The 25,000-nt window shown below is 47.1% G+C and overlaps 2 protein-coding genes across 2 annotated transcripts; both read right to left on the minus strand.

Annotated features, from left to right (window-relative positions):
- Positions 1–2,036: 2,036 nt before the first annotated feature.
- Positions 2,037–5,159, minus strand: LOC118938149 (UPF0390 protein zgc136864-like). Its single transcript, XM_036939891.1, has 3 exons — positions 4,989–5,159; positions 4,140–4,195; positions 2,037–2,736 (listed from the first exon to the last, which is right to left on the minus strand). The coding sequence occupies exons 1-3, from the start codon at positions 5,068–5,070 to the stop codon at positions 2,572–2,574; spliced, it is 303 nt and encodes a 100-aa protein (XP_036795786.1). The 5' UTR covers positions 5,071–5,159; the 3' UTR covers positions 2,037–2,571.
- A 4,967-nt stretch (positions 5,160–10,126) lies between these two features.
- LOC118938150 (methylthioribose-1-phosphate isomerase) lies at positions 10,127–24,503 on the minus strand. The gene is made up of 6 exons (XM_036939892.1): positions 24,218–24,503; positions 21,976–22,199; positions 21,235–21,404; positions 13,629–13,805; positions 12,849–13,073; positions 10,127–10,554 (listed from the first exon to the last, which is right to left on the minus strand). Exons 1-6 carry the CDS (start codon positions 24,347–24,349, stop codon positions 10,421–10,423), a joined length of 1,062 nt encoding a protein of 353 aa, XP_036795787.1. The 5' UTR covers positions 24,350–24,503; the 3' UTR covers positions 10,127–10,420.
- Between the last annotated feature and the right edge of the window lie 497 nt (positions 24,504–25,000).

Here is a 25,000-nt window from a genome sequence, read left to right on the forward strand (position 1 = left end):
GTCACATACACATATTTAACAGATGTTATTGGTCCATATTTAACAGATGTTATTGGTCCATATTTAACAGATGTTATTGGTCCATATTTATCAGATGTTATTGGTCCATATTTATCAGATGTTATTGGTCCATATTTAACAGATGTTATTGGTCACATACACATATTTAACAGATGTTATTGGTCCGTATTTATCAGATGTTATTGGTCACATACACATATTTAACAGATGGTATTGGTCCATATTTATCAGATGTTATTGGTCCATATTTAACAGATGTTATTGGTCCATATTTATCAGATGTTATTGGTCCATATTTATCAGATGTTATTGGTCCATATTTAACAGATGTTATTGGTCCATATTTATCAGATGTTATTGGTCCATATTTAACAGATGTTATTGGTCCATATTTAACAGATGTTATTGGTCCATATTTATCAGATGTTATTGGTCCATACACATGGTTAGCAGATGTTATTGGTCACATATACATATTTATCAGATGGTATTGGTCACATACACATATTTAACAGATGTTATTGGTCCATATTTATCAGATGGTATTGGTCACATATACATATTTATCAGATGGTATTGCGGGTGTAGGGAAATGCTTGTGTTCCTCGCTTCAACAGTGCAGTAGTATCTAACATTTCACTGAGTAACTCGTCTTACTAGATGCTCTTCTGTAGAGGGAGTTATAACTGTATTAGTATTAGAAACGTGTATGTGCCCAGGATTACATGTATGTGTCCAGGATTACATGTATGTGTCCAGGATTACATGTATGTGCACCAGGATTACATGTATGTGCCCAGGATTACATGTATGTGCACCAGGATTACATGTATGTGCCCAGGATTACATGTACGTGTCCATGATTACATGTATGTGCTCAGGATTACATGTATGTGCACCAGGATTACATGTATGTGCCCAGGATTACATGTATGTGCACCAGGATTACATGTACGTGTCCAGGATTACATGTATGTGCACCAGGATTACATGTATGTGTCCAGGATTACATGTATGTGCACCAGGATTACATGTATGTGCACCAGGATTACATGTATGTGCACCAGGATTACATGTATGTGCACCAGGATTACATGTATGTGTCCAGGATTACATGTATGTGCACCAGGATTACATGTATGTGCCCAGGATTACATGTATGTGCCCAGGACTACATGTATGTGCAGAGTTCATTGGATCGCATGCTGAACTAGAGTGAAATGTATCTGTAACGAGAAACCTGTCGACTTTATGTTCTGGTGAGGTTGGGGCTGTCCATGTCCCATAACTTTCAGAAACCTATCGACTTTATGTTCTGGTGAGGTTGGGGCTGTCCATGTCCCATAACTTTCAGAAACCTGTCGACTTTATGTTCTGGTGAGGTTGGGGCTGTCCATGTCCCATAACTTTCAGAAACCTGTCGACTTTATGTTCTGGTGAGGTTAGGGCTGAACTCCTCTGATCTTCTCTATCTGTCCAATAAAACCAGCAAAAACACAGTTGAAAAAGCAAGGCGTTACCTGATAATGTGCTTGACTGAGGTAAATACACACTGAGGTAAATACACACTGAGGTAAATACACACCTGGTGGAATTTCACACTGAGAGCAAAGCATCATGGGAGTGTAAACATAGTGTGGGAGGAGGAGAAAGAGAGACCTGCACTAAACAGCAGCTCTGAGGTAAAGAGGAAAGTGTATGAACACAAAACACCTGACGCAGCCATACACAGGTCTGGATAGGACTACACACACCCATACACAGGTCTGGATAGGACTACACACACCCATACACAGGTCTGGATAGGACTACACACACCCATACACAGGTCTGGATAGGACTACACACACCCATACACAGGTCTGGATAGGACTACACACACCCATACACAGGTCTGGATAGGACTACACACACCCATACACAGGTCTGGATAGGACTACACACACACAGGTCTGGCTAGGTCTACACAGGTCTAGATAGGTCTACACACACCCATACAAGACAAAAGAACTCTGTTGCGTTACAAAATGTCCACAGTTTTTTTATTCGCGTCCTTTGCATTGGAATACAGTATATGGGAGAAACGTGCGTCTCAGTTCTGAAGACAAGAATCACACACAACTCAATACCTGATGGCCCCTTCAATACACACGACAGAGATCCCAAATGTCGACCGTTGACTATCTAGGGTGCATCTCAATATTCCTCTGTTGGCATCCTCACGTTCCTCGTCTCCCTTTCCTTGTCTCCTCGAGGCGATAGCAAGCAGCCACGTCTACCAGTAAAACTCACCAAAACGGACTACTACAGCACCATCTATTGGAGATGTGGATATTACACTCCTCGGCCGTGCCGTCCGTCCATACAGCCTAGCAGCAGTGTTCGTTCCAAATGCCGCCCTACTCACTACACAGCGCACTACTTTAGACAGAGCCCCTGTTCAAAAAAGTATAACACTATATAGGGAATAGGGTGCCATCTGGGAGACATATTTTAACTTCTATCTAGCACAGCGAAAGCAGTCAGAGCAGACAGACAGAATAACAGAGTTTATTTGGAGGTGCTGGGTGCAGGGTGGTTGGGATGGTTGTTTCCTTTAGAGGGGGTTGGTTTCACCTCCGCCCCCTTCACAATACTCAGTCTCTTGTGGAGTTTCGTACTGGCTCGGTGAGTCACCTCTTCCTCTATCTTGTTCCTGATCGCCACCTCCAGGCCCTGAGGGGGGGAACAGCAGGGGACATGGGATTAGGGAGCAGCCACATAGATTCATTTATATACGACTTACATCATTGCCTAAAGAAAAGCATTCCTCACCTCAGGACATTTCATTGGGGGACAATCCAGGACATGTCTACATACATACATCTGCATTGATCTGCGTTTTTGTCCGTCAGAGTACAACTCATCCCTACTTTTTCAGATGAGTTGCACACGTTATAAGATGGACAATTTCTGGGTCCTGTCAGGGTCCTGTCTGGGTCCTGTCTGGGTCCAGGTTCTCTGAGGGGATCCCATCTGTAGACAGTGCTGACTGTATCCCTGTGCATGTTGCCTCAGATGGTATGTCCCACAGAGACAGACCGTAGTGGATTCTCCTCAGATGGTATGTCCCACAGACAGACCGTAGTGGATTCTCCTCAGATGGTATGTCCCACAGACAGACCGTAGTGGATTCTTCTCAGATGGTATGTCCCACAGACAGACAGCCCCCAGCCCGTATACAAGTGGTAGCCCCCAGCCCGTATACAAGTGGTAGCCCCCAGCCTTAATACAAGTGGTAGCCCCCAGCCTTTATACAAGTGGTGTAGCCCCCAGCCTTTATACAAGTGGTGTAGCCCCCAGCCTTTATACAAGTGGTGTAGCCCCCAGCCTGTATACAAGTGGTGTAGCCCCCAGCCTGTATACAAGTGGTGTAGCCCCCAGCCTGTATACAAGTGGTGTAGCCCCCAGCCTTTATACAAGTGGTGTAGCCCCCAGCCTGTATACAAGTGGTGTAGCCCCCAGCCTGTATACAAGTGGTGTAGCCCCCAGCCTGTATACAAGTGGTGTAGCCCCCAGCCTGTATACAAGTGGTGTAGCCCCCAGCCTGTATACAAGTGGTGTAGCCCCCAGCCTGTATACAAGTGGTGTAGCCCCCAGCCTGTATACAAGTGGTGTAGCCCCCAGCCTGTATACAAGTGGTGTAGCCCCCAGCCTGTATACAAGTGGTGTAGCCCCCAGCCTGTATACAAGTGGTGTAGCCCCCAGCCTGTATACAAGTGGTGTAGCCCCCAGCCTGTATACAAGTGGTGTAGCCCCCAGCCTGTATACAAGTGGTGTAGCCCCCAGCCTGTATACAAGTGGTGTAGCCCCCAGCCTGTATACAAGTGGTGTAGCCCCCAGCCTGTATACAAGTAGTGGTAGCCCCCAGCCTGTATACAAGTGGTAGCCCCCAGCCTGTATACAAGTGGTAGCCCCCAGCCTGTATACAAGTGGTAGCCCCCAGCCTGTATACAAGTGGTAGCCCCCAGTCTGAACAGGTAGATTTTAAACTCTCCCATTATTCCGTAATGGACAGTATGGGCTGTCCTATAGCTGCTGTCCTATCTATAGCTGCTGTCCTATAGCTGCTGTCTCACCTTCTTCAACTGCTGTTGCTGTACCACTTTAACCTTCTTCGGTGCGATCGTCCTCCCTGTGAAACAGCAGCAACAAGTGAGGGGTGAGATTTGTAACCAACAATAAAACCTCAGTGTAGATATTTATTGACCCCCTTACAGACAACACACCGTGGTTAAAGGGGCCAACAATAACAAAGCCAACACCCCGCCTCTGTTTTGGTAAATCGTTGAGGGATGGTTCTGATGGGTTGAACTATGCATCATCATGAGGCATTTATAAAAGTTAGATTCTTCGAGAATCAATGGCTATAACCTTACTTTAAAAGTGAAGCAATGTATGTAGCAATTGCAGATTGTACCCTTAAGCCAAACAGATTCGTAACAAGTACTGTAGAAGTTTTAAGCAAAGTTTCCATTTGGAGCAGCCCATAAGGGAATCAAGGTTAGCTAGTTGGCAGGGGAATGGAAGGCCAGGCACTGTGTAATCGTTGTGTGACTGATAATGCCATTACAAATCTCCCTATAAATAGCTAAGCTGCCCTACAGTTCTCCTTCACAAGTTGTCAGCAGGGCCAGTAAGTAGGCCTAAACATTGGGACGACTCTCGAATGTGTCTTGTTATGCACATGCAATGGTACGCGACGCAATTCAAATGATTGTGCTATGATGAGTTCCATTTGAGGGGGCGCCCGCACCCTTGACAGTCTAGTTCCCACGCAGTTTTTCAACAGAAACGGTCTCCTCACTGAACCGTGTTTGAGCCAGCATGTCCGCCGCAACACGTCGCAAATACTTTTTGAGTATATATACGAAGTCCAGGCGAAATCGCTAGAATACAAGACATCAACCACATCACTCTGTACGTACCTCCTTTTCTGGGACCTTTGTTTTTTTGAGGTTTCTTGGTTCCACCGGGCTGCGCTTTGAACTTCTGTTTACCTTGCGCCATCTTGCCTCGGAGCTGTTTTCGCCGTATTGTTCCAGACCGGATGTAGATGGGCGTTACAACATGGCATTCTGGGATAGTGGAGTACTGAGGTGTGGAAAATACGAAAATAAAGTCTCAGGAAGATTTTTTGAACTGAATCAATAAAATGTTTGAATTGTGCCAAGTTAGATACATTACTTATTTAACATGTACCTTGACATGAAATTAATGTATCAATTAGAAAGGCTATCATTGTATGTGCTAAGAAATGTCCCACGACCTAAAAGATACAACGCAGACGGCTGTAATGTTTTTGTTCACTCTTTATTGTATTGTCGTGAAAGAGAAATCTCTTCTTAATTCAGGTATGCAGTTTACAGCATTATATTCATATTAAAAAAACATCAATTTTTGAACTATTTCCACATGATACAAAACTAAACCCCAGATATGAATATAAACAATAACATAACTACACGTAGAAAGAGGCCTTCTAATCGACTACACCCCCACCCACACTAATATCACCAGCCATGCTTCCTATTGGCTTATTCACAAACCCCCGGTCATCAGGACATTGGGTTGAAATCTCAGAGGGAGTAGAAGTGATGATAGCGTTGCATTTGGCACTTAATTTGGCATCTTCCTCTCCCAAGACTAGACTCATTAGCTCATGTCCCAAAGTATCCACCCTTGCATACTACTTAGTATGAAGCAATTCAGCCCGTGCATACTAGATAGTATGCTAGTGTGGTTATTGGGGACGGAGAATAAGAGGGACAGATGGTTTCCTACAAGTACACAGGGGATTTACTGCCTCTTAAGATACCCTCAGTACAGAGAGTAGGAGATATTTTACACTATTCAATATGGTGCCCCCTGTCTAGATCTAGTATGTGTCCAAATGTCACCCTATTCCCTATATTAGTGCACTACTTTTGACCAGAACCCTATAGGGCCCAGGTTAAAAATAGTGCATTACTTTTGACCAGAACCCTATAGGGCCAAGGTTAAAAATACTGCACTACTTTTGACTAGAACCCTATAGGGCCCAGGTTAAAAATAGTGCACTACTTTTGACCAGAACCCTATAGGGCCCAGGTTAAAAATAGTGCACTACAAAGGAAATAGGGTGCCATTTGGGACACTACCCCTGAGCCTGCTAAATAAACAGAACCTTTGGGTGACTGACTGGCAGATAATTCCAATTAAACACAGTCTATCCTGACATTTTATCAGTGTGTGTGTGATAGTGTGTGTGTGTGTGATAGTGTGTATGTGTGTGATAGTGTGTATGTGTGTGATAGTGTGTATGTGTGTGATAGTGTGTGTGTGTGATAGTGTGTGTGTGTGTGATAGTGTGTATGTGTGTGATAGTGTGATAGTGTGTGTGTGTGTGATAGTGTGCGTGTGTGATAGTGTGCGTGTGTGATAGTGTGCGTGGTCGAGGAGGCCTCTCAGTGTAGTCTAATTAACAACAGCTTTCTCACTAAAATCACCATAATAAAACAACTGATCACAGCCAAACAAGAATAGCCTGGGTACCAGTCTGTTCGTGCCATCCTTCCACTCTTTGTCAATGCCAAACAATGCCCAGGACTACAAGGGGTGAAATGTTAACACAGAACAGCATCTGGTTTCCAGGCAACAACAACAACAACAACAAAGTCTTCATGATAAGAGACAAACGGATTCTCGTACCTTTTTTAAAAAGTTTTCAACGTAACGATCTACGGATGGCGACAAAGTTGCTACATTGTTCTCGACCGTTAAAACTCTCCCCTCCGATTTCTTCCCGTTCAGGTTCTCAAAATAAAAGACAAAGAAAGGAACCCCAAAACACAACAGTGGTGTTTGATTCTAGACCCTTATGTGATTTGACAGCCAACAGCGTCGCTGTGAGAGGAAGGGAGAGAGAGAGAGAGAGAGAGAGAGGGGTAAGTTTGACAGGGAGAGGTTGGGGATAGAGGGGTCTCTGTTCTACTGCGATTCTAGAATATGGAACAGTTATGACACTACGGATTCTAGAATTCTAAATAATGTATTCTTTTTTTGACAGGAAAGTAGATAAGAATGCCTGCTGTGGACCAGAAATGGTCCAATGGGTCGAGGAGGTGTGGTGTGTTTAGAGATCAGAGGTTTCTGAATGAGGGATGATGGAGTAGTAGAGTAGTGGATTTGGGGATGATTTTCACCTTTGACCTTTCAGACTTGCCTGACAACTCAAATTACTGTACATTTTCCCCCTGCTCTATGTTGGCTACATACTTCAGTCAGACGGCCATCGTGGAAGTCGTTTGTGGTGACGACAAAATGAGGGGTTGTAAAAAAAAATAAGTCATCAGCGATTGGATCATCTCTAACCAATCAGAGTATCAAAGCCAATGACGAATTTTCAAAACGCCGCCTTTCTGACTCTGGCCCAACCCATCGGTTTGTGGGACCAATCAGAATGGTTAGAATGTGTTTGTGTTCTAGAATTCGTCAGGTGGGGGGGTACTCAGATCCAGTCTCATCGCAGAGAAGAAACTAACGTCCGTGGGCCAGGCAACTTTCGGACCTTCACCTTGCATTTTTAGGGGGGGGGGGGGGGGTTGAAGGGCTACGTTCCTCCCTGTTAGCCTGCTGTCCTGGGACCTGTCCCAAATTACAACCTATTATTCCCTCTATTGTGCACTACTTACGACCAAAGCTCTGGTCAAAAGTAGTGCACCATGTAGGTAATAGGATGCCATTCGCGATGCCTGTCGTGTCCTGTCCTGTCCTGTGTGTGAGCGGTGGTGCTGGTGGTGTAAGGCATTGAGCAGTGCACCATGTAGGGATGCCTGCCTGTCGTGTCCTGTCCTGTCCTGTCGTGTTCTGTCCTGTCCTGTGTGTGAGCGGTGGTGCTGGTGCTGGAAGGCATTGAGCAGTGCACCATGTAGGGATGCCTGCCTGTCGTGTCCTGTCCTGTGTGTGAGCGGTGGTGCTGGTGCTGGAAGGCATTGAGCAGTGCAGGGCCCCTGTGACATTCAGTACATCATAGAAATACAATCTTTAGAACAAACATCAACATTCCGTTCAATTGTTGTTTAAAGCCGAGAGTTCCATCTCGGGCCAAGAGAAAAAAGGGTTTATTTTGCTTGTTGTCCAGGCCTAATAACATGGAGATTGGTGTTGAGTGTATATATAGTGTTTCTGCGTAGTTTGATATGGTACACAGTAGGGCGGTGGTTTTTAAACCTCTCCTCAGGGACCCAGGTCCACAGCTAGCTCACCTGATCCAACTAATCATCAAACCCTCAACCAGGTGAATCAGGCGACCTAGTTCAGGGCTACAACAGAATTGTGAAACGTCTGAGGAGAGGTTTGATAACCCTGGGGGTAGGGGACGATACGGTACAGATTGGACCAGAGAGGTACAGACATTATGTGAGGTATAGGGAGGTAGCCACAAGTTATACACATCAGCTGACTAAAGAGGTTTGCTCTAGATAATATCAACTGGCTTTGTTTTGGTTTGAATAGTTCTAATTTCAGTTGCTTTGGTAATGGTTGTGTCTCATATGACCCCCTATTCCCTATATAGTGCACTACTTTAGACCAGAGCCCTATTCCCTATGCAGTGCACTACTTTAGACCAGAGCCCTATTCCCTATGCAGTGCACTACTTTAGACCAGAGCCCTGTTCCCTATATAGTGCACTACTTTTGGCACAGAGCCCTGTTCCCTATATAGTGCACTACTTTTGGCACAGAGCCCTGTTCCCTATATAGTGCACTACTTTTGGCACAGAGCCCTGTTCCCTATATAGTGCACTACTTTAGACCAGAGCCCTATTCCCTATATAGTGCACTACTTTTGGCACAGAGCCCTGTTCCCTATATAGTGCACTACTTTAGACCAGAGCCCTAGTCCCTATATAGTACACTACTTTAGACCAGAGCCCTGTTCCCTATATAGTGCACTACTTTTGGCACAGAGCCCTGTTCCCTATATAGTGCACTACTTTAGACCAGAGCCCTAGTCCCTATATAGTACACTACTTTAGACCAGAGCCCTGTTCCCTATATAGTGCACTACTTTTGGCACAGAGCCCTGTTCCCTATATAGTGCACTACTTTTGGCTAGAGCCCTATTCCCTATATAGTGCACTACTTTTGGCTAGAGCCTATGGGCTTTAATAGTGCACTATAAAGGGAATAAGGTGCTATTTGAGACTCAACAATGTATTTTCAGCAATCAAGTGTCATCAATTTTCTTAAACTCACATTTCTATAAACCACTTTTCCAGAGAAAACTACATGTGAATATATAATATTGTGATTGGGTGTAACTGTTTTAATTCCTAACGTTGTTTGGAGAACTCTGAATCTGATTAGGATGTAGTATAGGCCAGTTCTTCTGAAGGAGACTGGTTCGTTCTGTCGGTGACAGGAGATGAACACAGGAGAGACCAGAGAGAGGAGACCAGAGAGAGGAGACCAGAGAGAGGAGACCAGAGAGAGGAGAGACCAGAGAGAGGAGAGACCAGAGAGAGGAGAGACCAGAGAGAGGAGAGACCAGAGAGAGGAGAGACCAGAGAGAGGAGACCAGAGAGAGGAGACCAGAGAGAGGAGAGACCAGAGAGAGGAGACCAGAGAGAGGAGACCAGAGAGAGGAGAGACCAGAGAGAGGAGAGACCAGAGAGAGGAGACCAGAGAGAGGAGACCAGAGAGAGAGGAGACCAGAGAGAGAGGAGACCAGAGAGAGGAGAGACCAGAGAGAGGAGAGACCAGAGAGAGGAGAGACCAGAGAGAGGAGAGACCAGAGAGAGGAGAGACCAGAGAGAGGAGACCAGAGAGAGGAGACCAGAGAGAGGAGAGACCAGAGAGAGGAGACCAGAGAGAGGAGACCAGAGAGAGGAGACCAGAGAGAGGAGAGACCAGAGAGAGAGGAGAGACCAGAGAGAGAGGAGAGACCAGAGAGAGGAGAGACCAGAGAGAGGAGAGACCAGAGAGAGGAGAGACCAGAGAGAGGAGAGAGAGGGAGGGACAGGAGAGACCAGAGAGAGGAGAGAGAGGGAGGGACAGGAGAGACCAGAGAGAGGAGAGACCAGAGAGAGGAGAGACAGGAGATGAACACAGGAGAGACCAGAGAGGAGAGAGAGGGAGGGACAGGAGTGGGAGGGGGTTGGATGTGTGTGTCTGAGTTCCTGCGTTGATGTGTGTGTGTGTGTGAGACCGTAAAACGTGTGAGTTTGTAGAACACTGACTGTGTGTGTGTAAATGTAACAAAACTAGACTTCCACATCAGCTGTGTGTGTGAGGACGTGGAAGTCGTATGAGAGAGTGAGAGCAGGAATATTAAGGTGCAGTAGCGCACGGCGGCCAGCGGGTGGTGATAGCGCCGTCTACAGGGCAGTGAGACGGCCGGTGAGTGCTGCCTGCAGCTCCGAGGGCAGAAACACCCCCAGCTCTGTGATGATGCCCCCCGTTATCAGCTGGTGGGGGGTCACGTCAAACGCCGGGTTCCATACATCAATACCTGGAGAGGGAGAGAGGAGGGTAGACAGAGGGAGAGAGACGGGGGAAGGGACAGAGAGCAAGATAAATTAGGGGGTGGGGGGTTAGGGAGAGAGTGAGACGGTGGAGAGCGACAGAGGAAGAGAGGGGAGAAGGAAGGGAGGTAAATCATGGTAGAGTAAGGGTGTAAAGGGAGGGAAGAGAAGGAGAGAGAGAGCAGGAACACCCCGGGGAACAGCGTCTCCATTAAAGGAGAGGATAATATAATTACTGTGATGTCACAGAGCTCCTCTTCTAGTTCTTTAATTAGAGACACGTGGCACAAGTCAATCAGCTCCGGTACATTCTCCAGAGAATACACCGTTCCCTCTGTCTGTCTACCAGGGACTGTTATATCTCTACCACTACACCGTTCCCTCTGTCTGTCTACCAGGGACTGTTATATCTCTACCACTACACCGTTCCCTCTGTCTGTCTACCAGGGACTGTTATATCTCTACCACTACACTGTTCCCCCTGTCTGTCTGTCTGTCTACACTGTTATATCTCTACCACTACACTGTCCCCCCTGTCTGTCTGTCTGTCTGTCTGTCTACACTGTTATATCTCTACCACTACACTGTTCCCCCTGTCTGTCTGTCTACCAGGGACTACACTGTTATATCTCTACAACTACACTGTTATATCTCTACCACTACACTGTTATATCTCTACCACTACACTGTTATATCTCTACCACTACACTGTTAAATCTCTACCACTACACTGTTATATCTCTAGCAGGGACTACACTGTTATATCTCTACCACTACGCTGTTATATCTCTACCAGGGACTACACTGTTATATCTCTACAACTACACTGTTATATCTCTACCACTACACTGTTATATCTCTAGCAGGGACTACACTGTTATATCTCTACCAGGGACTACACTGTTGTATCTCTACCAGGGACTACACTGTTGTATCTCTACCAGGGACTACACTGTTATATCTCTACCACTACACTGTTATATCTCTACCACTACACTGTTATATATCTACCACTACACTGTTATGTCTCTACCAGGGACTACACTGTTATATCTCTACCAGGGACTACACTGTTATATCTCTACCACTACACTGTTATATCTCTACCACTACACTGTTCTATCTCTACCACTACACTGTTCTATCTCTACCACTACACTGTTATATCTCTACCACTACACTGTTATATCTCTACCACTACACTGTTATATCTCTACCAGGGACTACACTGTTATATCTCTACCAGGGACTACACTGTTATATCTCTACCAGGGACTACACTGTTATCTCTCTCCCACTACACTGTTATATCTCTACCAGGGACTACACTGTTATATATCTACCAGGGACTACACTGTTATATCTCTACCAGGGACTACACTGTTATATATCTACCAGGGACTACACTGTTATATATCTACCAGGGACTACATTGTTATATCTCTACAACTACACTCTTATATCTCTACCACTACACTGTTATATCTCTACCACTACACTCTTATATCTCTACCACTACACTGTTATATCTCTACCACTACACTGTTATCTCTACCACTACACTGTTATATCTCTACCACTACACTGTTATATCTCTACAACTACACTGTTATATCTCTACCAGGGACTACACTGTTGTATCTCTACCACTACACTGTTATATCTCTACAACTACACTGTTATATCTCTACCAGGGACTACACTGTTATATCTCTACCAGGGACTACACTGTTATATCTCTACCAGGGACTACACTGTTATATCTCTACCAGGGACTACACTGTTATCTCTCTCCCACTACACTGTTATATCTCTACCAGGGACTACACTGTTATATCTCTACCAGGGACTACACTGTTATCTCTCTCCCACTACACTGTTATATCTCTACCAGGGACTACACTGTTATATCTCTCCCACTACACTGTTATATCTCTACCAGGGACTACACTGTTATATCTCTCCCACTACACTGTTATATCTCTACCAGGGACTACACTGTTATATCTCTACCAGGGACTACACTGTTATATCTCTACCAGGGACTACACTGTTATATCTCTCTCCCCAGCTCTATCACTATGTTTCTATCAGTCTGTCTGTTTCTCCCTCTGCTATTGTCTCCCGCTCTCTGTCCATCACCACCTAGCTTCTCCACACCTCATTAACGCACAGTCTGTCTTCTGTCATCGCACACACACCCACCTCCACACACACACACCCACCTCCACCCACCCACCTCCACCCACCTCCACCCACCCCTCCACCTCCACCCACCCACCTGGGGCAGCGATTGGTACTCCGTTGATGCTGGTGAGTTCCTCGGCGGGACGCTCCTCGATGACAATGTGTCGGCCGCTCTCCAGACTCAGGTCACATGACGTGCTGGGCGCCGCCACGTAGAACGGGATCCCATGGTGCTTTGCGGCGATGGCCAGCTGGTACGTGCCGATTTTGTTGGCCGTGTCACCGTTAGCAACCACCCTGTCCGCCCCTACGACAACAGCTGAGACGGGGAGAGGAAGAGAGAGGAAGAGAGGGAAGGGGTAGACAGAGAGAGAGAGAGAGGAAGAGAGGGAAGGGATAGAGAGAGAGAGAGAGGAAGAGAGGGAAGGGATAGACAGAGAGAGAGAGAGGAAGAGAGGGAAGGGATAGACAGAGAGAGAGAGGAAGAGAGGGAAGGGATAGACAGAGAGAGAGAGGAAGAGAGGGAAGGGGTAGAGAGGAAGAGAGGGAAGGGGTAGACAGAGAGAGAGAGGGAAGGGATAGACAGAGAGAGAGAGGGGATAGACAGAGAGAGAGAGGAAGAGAGGGAAGGGGTAGACAGAGAGAGAGAGAGAGAGGGGAAGAGAGGGAAGGGATAGACAGAGAGAGAGAGAATAAATAACAGCATAGTGATAAGAGATGGATAGAACATCAAACCAGAGCAGTTATTGGACAGACTGCCTGTCTGTCTGAAGGCAGGCAAACAGGCAGTCAGTCAGTTAGACAGGCAGGCAGTCAGACAGGCAGTCAGTCAGTCGGTCGGTCAGACAGACAGACACAGGCAGACTGTGTATACCTGTGATGCTCTTCTCTCTCATGGTGAGTGCAGCCATGCTGTCTGTGATGAGAGTAGCAGGGAAACCTTCAGCCACGGCCTCATAGGCTGTCAGTCTGGCCCCTTGGTTATAGGGTCTGGTCTCTGTACAATACATCCGCTTCAGTCTGCCGAGAGCATGGAGGGAACGCACCACACCTGGAGACACACACACTAGTTATAGTCTGCTACTAGAGCATGGAGGGAACGCACCACACCTGGAGACACACACACTGGTTATAGTCTGCTACTAGAGCATGGAGAGAACGCACCACACCTGGAGACACACTGGTTATAGTCTAGTACTAGAGCACAGAGACACTGGTTATAGTCTGCTACTAGAGCACAGAGACACTGGTTATAGTCTGCTACTAGAGCACAGAGACACACTGGTTATAGTCTAGTACTAGAGCACAGAAACACTGGTTATAGTCTGCTACTAGAGCACAGAGACACACTGGTTATAGTCTAGTACTAGAGCACAGAGACACACACTGGTTATAGTCTAGTACTAGAGCACAGAGACACTAGTTATAGTCTGCTACTAGAGCATGGAGGGAACGCACCACACCTGGAGACACACACACTGGTTATAGTCTGCTACTAGAGCATGGAGGGAACGCACCACACCTGGAGACACACACACTGGTTATAGTCTGCTACTAGAGCATGGAGAGAACGCACCACACCTGGAGACACATACACTGGTTATAGTCTGCTACTAGAGCATGGAGAGAACGCACCACACCTGGAGACACACTGGTTATAGTCTAGTACTAGAGCACAGAGACACTGGTTATAGTCTGCTACTAGAGCACAGAGACACACTGGTTATAGTATAGTACTAGAGCACAGAGACACACTGGTTATAGTCTAGTACTAGAGCACAGAGACACACTGGTTATAGTCTAGTACTAGAGCACAGAGACACACTGGTTATAGTCTAGTACTAGAGCACAGAGACACACTGGTTATAGTCTGGTACTAGAGCACAGAGACACACTGGTTATAGTCTGGTACTAGAGCACAGAGACACACTGGTTATAGTCTAGTACTAGAGCACAGAGACACACTGGTTATAGTCTAGTACTAGAGCACAGAGACACACTGGTTATAGTCTAGTACTAGAGCACAGAGACACACTGGTTATAGTCTGGTACTAGAGCACAGAGACACACTGGTTATAGTCTAGTACTAGAGCACAGAGACACACACTGGTTATAGTCTGGTACTAGAGCACAGAGACACACTGGTTATAGTCTGGTACTAGAGCACAGAGACACACTGGTTATAGTCTGCTACTAGAGCATGGAGGGAACGCACCACACCTGGAGACACACACACACTGGTTATAGTCTGGTACTAGAGCATGGAGACACTGGTTATAGTCTGCTACTAGAGCACAGAGACACACTGGTTATAGTCTGGTACTAGAGCACAGAAACACACTGGTTATAGTCTGGTACTAGAGCACAGAAACACACTGGTTATAGTCTGGTACTAGAGCACAGAGACACACTGGTTATAGTCTGGTACTAGAGCACAGAAACACACTGGTTATAGTCTGGTACTAGAGCACAGAGACACACTGGTTATAGTCTAGTACTAGAGCACAGAGACACTGGTTATAGTCTGGTACTAGAGCACAGAGACACACTGGTTATAGTCTAGTACTAGAGCACAGAGACACACTGGTTATAGTCTGGTACTAGAGCACAGAGACACTGGTTATAGTCTGGTACTAGAGCACAGAGACACACACTGGTTATAGTCTAGTACTAGAGCACAGAGACACACTGGTTATAGTCTGGTACTAGAGCACAGAGACACACACTGGTTATAGTCTGGTACTAGAGCACAGACACACTGGTTATAGTCTGCTACTAGAGCACAGAGACACACTGGTTATAGTCTGGTACTAGAGCACAGAAACACACTGGTTATAGTCTGGTACTAGAGCACAGAAACACACTGGTTATAGTCTGGTACTAGAGCACAGAGACACACTGGTTATAGTCTGGTACTAGAGCACAGAAACACACTGGTTATAGTCTGGTACTAGAGCACAGAAACACACTGGTTATAGTCTGGTACTAGAGCACAGAGACACACTGGTTATAGTCTGGTACTAGAGCACAGAAACACACTGGTTATAGTCTGGTACTAGAGCACAGAGACACACTGGTTATAGTCTAGTACTAGAGCACAGAGACACTGGTTATAGTCTGGTACTAGAGCACAGAGACACACTGGTTATAGTCTGGTACTAGAGCACAGAGACACACACTGGTTATAGTCTAGTACTAGAGCACAGAGACACACTGGTTATAGTCTGGTACTAGAGCACAGAGACACACACTGGTTATAGTCTGGTACTAGAGCACAGACACACTGGTTATAGTCTGATACTAGAGCACAGAGACACACTGGTTATAGTCTGGTACTAGAGCACAGAAACACACTGGTTATAGTCTGGTACTAGAGCACAGAAACACACTGGTTATAGTCTGGTACTAGAGCACAGAGACACACTGGTTATAGTCTGGTACTAGAGCACAGAAACACACTGGTTATAGTCTGGTACTAGAGCACAGAGACACACTGGTTATAGTCTAGTACTAGAGCACAGAGACACTGGTTATAGTCTGGTACTAGAGCACAGAGACACACTGGTTATAGTCTAGTACTAGAGCACAGAGACACACTGGTTATAGTCTGGTACTAGAGCACAGAGACACTGGTTATAGTCTGGTACTAGAGCACAGAGACACACTGGTTATAGTCTAGTACTAGAGCACAGAGACACACACTGGTTATAGTCTAGTACTAGAGCACAGAGACACACTGGTTATAGTCTGGTACTAGAGCACAGAGACACACTGGTTATAGTCTGGTACTAGAGCACAGAGACACACTGGTTATAGTCTGGTACTAGAGCACAGAGACACACACTGGTTATAGTCTGGTACTAGAGCACAGAGACACACTGGTTATAGTCTGGTACTAGACCTCGGAGACTCTCTGGTTATAGTCTAGTACTAGAGCACAGAGACACACACTGGTTATAGTCTGGTACTAGAGCACAGACACACTGGTTATAGTCTAGTACTAGAGCACAGACACACTGGTTATAGTCTAGTACTAGACCTCGGAGACTCTCTGGTTATAGTCTGGTACTAGAGCACAGAGACACACACTGGTTATAGTCTGGTACTAGAGCACAGAGACACACTGGTTATAGTCTGGTACTAGAGCACAGAGACACACTGGTTATAGTCTAGTACTAGAGCACAGAGACACACTGGTTATAGTCTAGTACTAGAGCACAGAGACACACTGGTTATAGTCTGGTACTAGAGCACAGAGACACACACTGGTTATAGTCTAGTACTAGAGCACAGAGACACACTGGTTATAGTCTGGTACTAGAGCACAGAGACACACTGGTTATAGTCTAGTACTAGAGCACAGAGACACACTGGTTATAGTCTAGTACTAGAGCACAGAGACACACACTGGTTATAGTCTAGTACTAGAGCACAGAGACACACTGGTTATAGTCTAGTACTAGACCTCGGAGACTCTCTGGTTATAGTCTGGTACTAGAGCACAGAGACACACTGGTTATAGTCTAGTACTAGAGCACAGAGACACTGGTTATAGTCTGGTACTAGAGCACAGAGACACTGGTTATAGTCTAGTACTAGACCTCGGAGACTCTCTGGTTATAGTCTAGTACTAGAGCACAGAGACACACTGGTTATAGTCTAGTACTAGAGCACAGAGACACACACTGGTTATAGTCTAGTACTAGAGCACAGAGACACTGGTTATAGTCTGGTACTAGAGCACAGAGACACACTGGTTATAGTCTAGTACTAGAGCACAGAGACACACTGGTTATAGTCTAGTACTAGAGCACAGAGACACACTGGTTATAGTCTGGTACTAGAGCACAGAGACACACTGGTTATAGTCTGGTACTAGAGCACAGAGACACTGGTTATAGTCTAGTACTAGAGCACAGAGACACTGGTTATAGTCTAGTACTAGAGCACAGAGACACACTGGTTATAGTCTGGTACTAGAGCACAGAGACACTGGTTATAGTCTGGTACTAGAGCACAGAGACACACTGGTTATTGTCTGGTACTAGAGCACAGAGACACACTGGTTATAGTCTGGTACTAGAGCACAGACTCTCTGGTTATAGTCTGGTACTAGAGCACAGACTCTCTGGTTATAGTCTAGTACTAGAGCACAGAGACACACTGGTTATAGTCTGGTACTAGAGCACAGAGACACACTGGTTATAGTCTAGTACTAGAGCACAGAGACACTGGTTATAGTCTAGTACTAGAGCACAGAGACACTGGTTATAGTCTGGTACTAGAGCACAGAGACTCTCTGGTTATAGTCTAGTACTAGAGCACAGAGACACACACTGGTTATAGTCTAGTACTAGAGCACAGACACACCGGTTATAGTCTGGTACTAGAGCACAGAGACACACTGGTTATAGTCTAGTACTAGAGCACAGAGACACACTGGTTATAGTCTGGTACTAGAGCACAGAGACACACTGGTTATAGTCTGGTACTAGAGCACAGAGACACACTGGTTATAGTCTGGTACTAGAGCACAGAGACACACTGGTTATAGTCTGGTACTAGAGCACAGAGACACATTGGTTATAGTCTGGTACTAGAGCACAGAGACACACTGGTTATAGTCTGGTACTAGAGCACAGAGACACATTGGTTATAGTCTGGTACTAGAGCACAGAGACACACTGGTTATAGTCTGGTACTAGAGCACAGAGACACTGGTTATAGTCTAGTACTAGAGCACAGAGACACTGGTTATAGTCTGGTACTAGAGCACAGAGACACACTGGTTATAGTCTAGTACAGTCTAGCACAGACTATAGTCTAGCACAGACTCTCTGGTTATAGTCTAGTACTAGAGCACAGAGACACACTGGTTATAGTCTAGTACTAGAGCACAGAGACACTGGTCATAGTCTAGTACTAGAGCCCAGAGACTCTCTGGTTATCGTCTGGTACTAGAGCACAGAGACACACTGGTTATAGTCTGGTACTAGAGCACAGACACACACTGGTTATAGTCTAGTACTAGAGCACAGAGACACACTGGTTATAGTCTGGTACTAGAGCACAGACACACACTGGTTATCGTCTAGTACTAGAGCACAGAGACTCTCTGGTTATAGTCTACTACTAGAGCACAGAGACACTGGTTATAGTCTGGTACTAGAGCCCGGAGACTCTCTGGTTATAGTCTGGTACTAGAGCCCGGAGACTCTCTGGTTATAATCTGGTACTAGAGCACAGAGACCCTGGTTATAGTCTGGTACTAGACCTCGGAGACTCTCTGGTTATAGTCTGGTACTAGAGCCCGGAGACTCTCTGGTTATAGTCTGGTACTAGAGCACAGAGACCCTGGTTATAGTCTGGTACTAGACCTCGGAGACTCTCTGGTTATAGTCTGGTACTAGAGCACAGAGACCCTGGTTATAGTCTGGTACTAGACCTCGGAGACTCTCTGGTTATAGTCTGGTACTAGACCTCGGAGACTCTCTGGTTATAGTCTGATACTAGACCTCGGAGACTCTCTGGTTATAGTCTGGTACTAGACCTCGGAGACTCTCTGGTTATAGTCTAGTACTAGAGCACAGAGACACACACTGGTTATAGTCTAGTACTAGAGCACAGAGAAACACACTGGTTATAGTCTAGTACTAGAGCACAGACACACTGGTTATAGTCTGGTACTATAGCACAGAGACACACTGGTTATAGTCTAGTACTAGAGCACAGAGACACACTGGTTATAGTCTGGTACTAGAGCACAGAGACACACTGGTTATAGTCTGGTACTAGAGCACAGAGACACACTGGTTATAGTCTGGTACTAGAGCACAGAGACACACTGGTTATAGTCTGGTACTAGAGCACAGAGACACATTGGTTATAGTCTGGTACTAGAGCACAGAGACACACTGGTTATAGTCTGGTACTAGAGCACAGAGACACATTGGTTATAGTCTGGTACTAGAGCACAGAGACACACTGGTTATAGTCTGGTACTAGAGCACAGAGACACTGGTTATAGTCTAGTACTAGAGCACAGAGACACTGGTTATAGTCTGGTACTAGAGCACAGAGACACACTGGTTATAGTCTAGTACAGTCTAGCACAGACTATAGTCTAGCACAGACTCTCTGGTTATAGTCTAGTACTAGAGCACAGAGACACACTGGTTATAGTCTAGTACTAGAGCACAGAGACACTGGTCATAGTCTAGTACTAGAGCCCAGAGACTCTCTGGTTATCGTCTGGTACTAGAGCACAGAGACACACTGGTTATAGTCTGGTACTAGAGCACAGACACACACTGGTTATAGTCTAGTACTAGAGCACAGAGACACACTGGTTATAGTCTGGTACTAGAGCACAGACACACACTGGTTATCGTCTAGTACTAGAGCACAGAGACTCTCTGGTTATAGTCTACTACTAGAGCACAGAGACACTGGTTATAGTCTGGTACTAGAGCCCGGAGACTCTCTGGTTATAGTCTGGTACTAGAGCACAGAGACCCTGGTTATAGTCTGGTACTAGACCTCGGAGACTCTCTGGTTATAGTCTGGTACTAGAGCCCGGAGACTCTCTGGTTATAGTCTGGTACTAGAGCACAGAGACCCTGGTTATAGTCTGGTACTAGACCTCGGAGACTCTCTGGTTATAGTCTGGTACTAGAGCCCGGAGACTCTCTGGTTATAGTCTGGTACTAGAGCACAGAGACCCTGGTTATAGTCTGGTACTAGACCTCGGAGACTCTCTGGTTATAGTCTGGTACTAGAGCACAGAGACCCTGGTTATAGTCTGGTACTAGACCTCGGAGACTCTCTGGTTATAGTCTGGTACTAGACCTCGGAGACTCTCTGGTTATAGTCTGGTACTAGACCTCGGAGACTCTCTGGTTATAGTCTGGTACTAGACCTCGGAGACTCTCTGGTTATAGTCTGGTACTAGACCTCGGAGACTCTCTGGTTATAGTCTAGTACTAGAGCACAGAGACTCTCTGGTTATAGTCTGGTACTAGACCTCGGAGACTCTCTGGTTATAGTCTGGTACTAGAGCACAGAGACTCTCTGGTTATAGTCTAGTACTAGAGCACAGAGACTCTCTGGTTATAGTCTGGTACTAGAGCCCAGAGACACTGGTTATAGTCTGGTACTAGAGCCCAGAGACTCTCTGGTTATAGTCTGGTACTAGAGCACAGAGACCCTGGTTATCGTCTGGTACTAGAGCCCGGAGACTCTCTGTCTTACCCAGTGCGGTGCCGTATCCTGCCGTGGCCAGTGACCCTGGTTATAGTCTAGTACTAGAGCCCAGAGACTCTCTGGTTATCGTCTGGTACTAGAGCCCAGAGACTCTCTGTCTTACCCAGTGCGGTGCCGTATCCTGCCGTGGCCAGTGACCCTGGTTATAGTCTAGTACTAGAGCCCAGAGACTCTCTGGTTATAGTCTGGTACTAGAGCCCGGAGACTCTCTGTCTTACCCAGTGCGGTGCCGTATCCTGCCGTGGCCAGTGACCCGGTGTTGCAGTGAGTTAAGATAGTGACAGAGTCTCGGGGAACACCAGACAGGATGTGCTGAGCTCCGTAGTTACCGATCTTCTTGTTGTCATTGACATCCCGCTCCAGCATCTCCTCGATCCAGCCAATCACACTGCAGAATGGGCGGGGATTAGAGGAGAGGGAGTGTGTCTGTCATAAAGCAGTCTTCCCTTTTCAACTTCTGATCTACTCTTTAGTTTAGTCCACTTTCATGTTCTGACTGTCTGGTTTCCCTCTCTCTCTCTGTGTCTCCCTCTCTCGCTCTGGGTCTCCCTCTCTCTTTTTGGGTCTCCCTCTCTCTGGGTCTCCCTCTCTCTCTCTGGGTCTCCCTCTCGCTCTCTGGGTCTCCCTCTCGCTCTCTGGGTCTCCCTCTCTCTCTCTCTCCCTCTCTGGGTCTCCCCCTCGCTCTCTCTGGGTCTCCCCCCCTCTCTCTCCCTACATCCATCCCTCTCTCTCTACATTCATCCCTCCCTCTCTCTCCATCTCTACATCCATCCCTCTGTCCATCTCTACATCCATCCCTCCCTCCCTCCATCTCTCTCTACCCATCCCTCTCTCCATCTCTACATCCATCCCTCTCTCTCTACATTCATCCCACCCTCTCTCGCCATCTCTACATCCATCCCTCCCTCCATCTCTACATCCATCCCTCCATCTCTCTCCACCTATCCCTCTCTCCATACCTCTCTGTGAGTTGTTCTGGGTTTTTCTCCATGCTCTCGTTCTCGGCAAACTCCATCAGTTCTCGGGCGGCCCGGCCCATATTGACGGCCGTGGGTCTTGCAGAAGTCAGGTGACACAGAGACTCCCGGATGAAGGTCACGGGGTCGTTGCCCCCGGCACCTGCGCGCAGCTCCACTGCCAGGCTCAGACAGCCTACGATGGCGATGGCAGGAGCCCCTCGTACCTGGAGGAGGAGAAGGAATGGAGGGGGAGAAGGAATGGAGAAGGAATGGAGGGGGATGGAGAAGGAATGGAGGGGGATGGAGAAGGAATGGAGGGGGATGGAGAAGGAATGGAGGGGGATGGAGAAGGAATGGAGGGGGATGGAGAAGGAATGGAGGGGGATGGAGAAGGAATGGAGGGGGATGGAGAAGGAATGGAGGGGGAGAAGGAATGGAGGGATGGAGAAGGAATGGAGGGATGGAGAAGGAATGGAGGGGGAGAAGGAATGGAGGGATGGAGAAGGAATGGAGGGATGGAGAAGGAATGGAGGGGGATGGAGAAGGAATGGAGGGGGATGGAGAAGGAATGGAGGGGGAGAAGGAATGGAGGGGGAGAAGGAATGGAGGGGGAACCAGACATCATATTGGAATTGAGCCTTTGAACATTTCTTGTAATCCTCCAGGTAAACCAGAGGGGGAGGACCTGTGTGTCTATCGAACGCTCTCATTGGTCTTTATCATACACCTGTCTCCTCCCATCTCTCCTCGCCTGCTGGAACCCCCACACTACCAGACAGGACCGTATGCAGACAACACCAGACAGGACCGTATGCAGACAACACCAGACAGGACCGTATGCAGGCAACACCAGACAGGACCGTATGCAGACAACACCAGACAGGACCGTATGCAGACAACACCAGACAGGACCGTATGCAGACAACACCAGACAGGACCGTATGCAGACAATACCAGACAGGACCGTATGCAGACAACACCAGACAGGACCGTATGCAGACAACACCAGACAGGACCGTATGCAGACAACACCAGACAGGACCGTATGCAGGCAACACCAGACAGGACCGTATGCAGACAACACCAGACAGGACCGTATGCAGACAACACCAGACAGGACCGTATGCAGGCAACACCAGACAGGACTGTACACACACGCCCAACCCTCTAACCACTAGGCTACCTGCCGACACAAAGCAGGGCGATAGTCAGGACACACAGACAGCAGGACAGTGAGTAGTGGTGTGTGACGTCACCAGTGTGTGAGATCAGCGGCAGCTTGGTAACATCCATCCCCAGAGACACTACCATTACTATCACCATGACGACATCATACTGTTTAAGAGACGTTCCATCACAGGTCTGAAGTTGGACTGATGCTCAGATGGAGAGTATCTCAGTGTGTGTGTGTGTGTGTGAGAGAGAGAGACAAAGAGGGAGATGAAGAGAGGGTGTCTGTTTCAAATGGAAGGAGGTTTATTATGAAGAATAAAAAGATAAGAGACCTAGTCTATTTGAGGATCAACAAAACACCTCTCCTCATCAGAACCGCTCTGATAAAAGCCGTCGCCAAACACTAATAAAAGGAGTCAACAAGCGGCAGAGCACCGACTGCAGGAGCGAACAAAACCCCGGGAATCGGTCATTAATAATGCATAGACAATCTTTACAGTGAGAGCAAGATAAAGGGAGCGAAGGGGGTGGGCGTTTTCATGGGTGGGTGCGGATACCTGGCACGGTGGTTTTGTCGGTGGCACGGGTTAACGTTAAACGGTAAATAAATATTTGGATCCATTGTCGCTTAGGATCACGTTAAATTGAGAAACTGGGCCGGTAAAAACGAACGAGTGACACACTGTGTGTGTGATCTAACCCCGAGCGTCCACACCGGGGCCGCTATTCCATGCAATACGGCGCTGCGGACGGTAGTAATCGGTGGAAATAGCAGGGACGGTCAAAACACACAGGCCCTGGACTTCAACAAAGAGCCTGTCACAGGCCACGAGCCCTTCGCACAACACCGCCCAGATATGCTCTGTGACAGAACCGAGGACAGGGTGCACAGCTCACACTGAATATCCACCCTGTCTGACACAAAGACACCCGTAGTCAGCATAGCTACACACACTGTGGTGGAAACACTGCTAACTAGAAACACACACACACGGGGAGGTGACACGTAGTGAGCGTGGAATCGGACAGGAAACGAACGAGGGAGAAGACAGAGAGTGATATTTCTTACCTTCATGGACTTGATCGCTTCATAGCCGTCCTGCACTGTGCGGACCTCGTCGAACACAGTCTCCTGCGGTAGGAGTAGCTGGTTAAGAATCTGCAGAGACCCGGCCCGGTAACGGATCGCCTCGAGCGTCATGACCCGCGAACGAGATGGATCGGATGGCACAACACACACACTCCTCCCGGTTGTCGTTTCGAATCGTCGTGGGTTGGTAGAGGATAAAAGCGCTGGAAAATGAATATTAACTGCCTGGGGGGGGAAAAGAGAGAGGGAGCTCAGAAAACCTCTGTCTGACACACATACGGAACCACGTGCTTACCCCGGCAGGAAACCGACCCTGCCTTTCCGAACTTTGTCCACGCCCACCTCTCGCGCGCTCTTTTTCGGCGGTGACAGGCCTTCTCTCTTCTCCCGTCTCCCCTCTTCTCTCTTCTCCCCCTCTTCTCTCTTCTCCCCCTCTTCTCTCTTCTCCCCCTCTTCTCTCTTCTCTCCCTCTTCTCTCTTCTCCCCCTTTTCTCTCTGCCCTCTGTTTTGTTTGTAGACACGTAGCGTTCAGATCAAATGTATTAGCGTAACTGGAGGAGTTGAGCCGGTGCTCTTTCTTACCCTTCAACAACGGAGCAGGCTACAGCCCCCTCTCATCTCGGGGTTTAGGGAGAACGAAGGAACACATACTGAAGCCATTGTCTAGTCCTCTCTCTGCAGCTATAGAGCTAGACAGATTATACTGTACAGACTAGACTGGCGCTACAGTGAGTCTGAGCTATATACAGCATAATAAACCTC

This window comes from Oncorhynchus mykiss, chromosome 13, assembly GCF_013265735.2.
Source record: "Oncorhynchus mykiss isolate Arlee chromosome 13, USDA_OmykA_1.1, whole genome shotgun sequence".
NCBI classification, from domain to species: domain Eukaryota; kingdom Metazoa; phylum Chordata; class Actinopteri; order Salmoniformes; family Salmonidae; genus Oncorhynchus; species Oncorhynchus mykiss.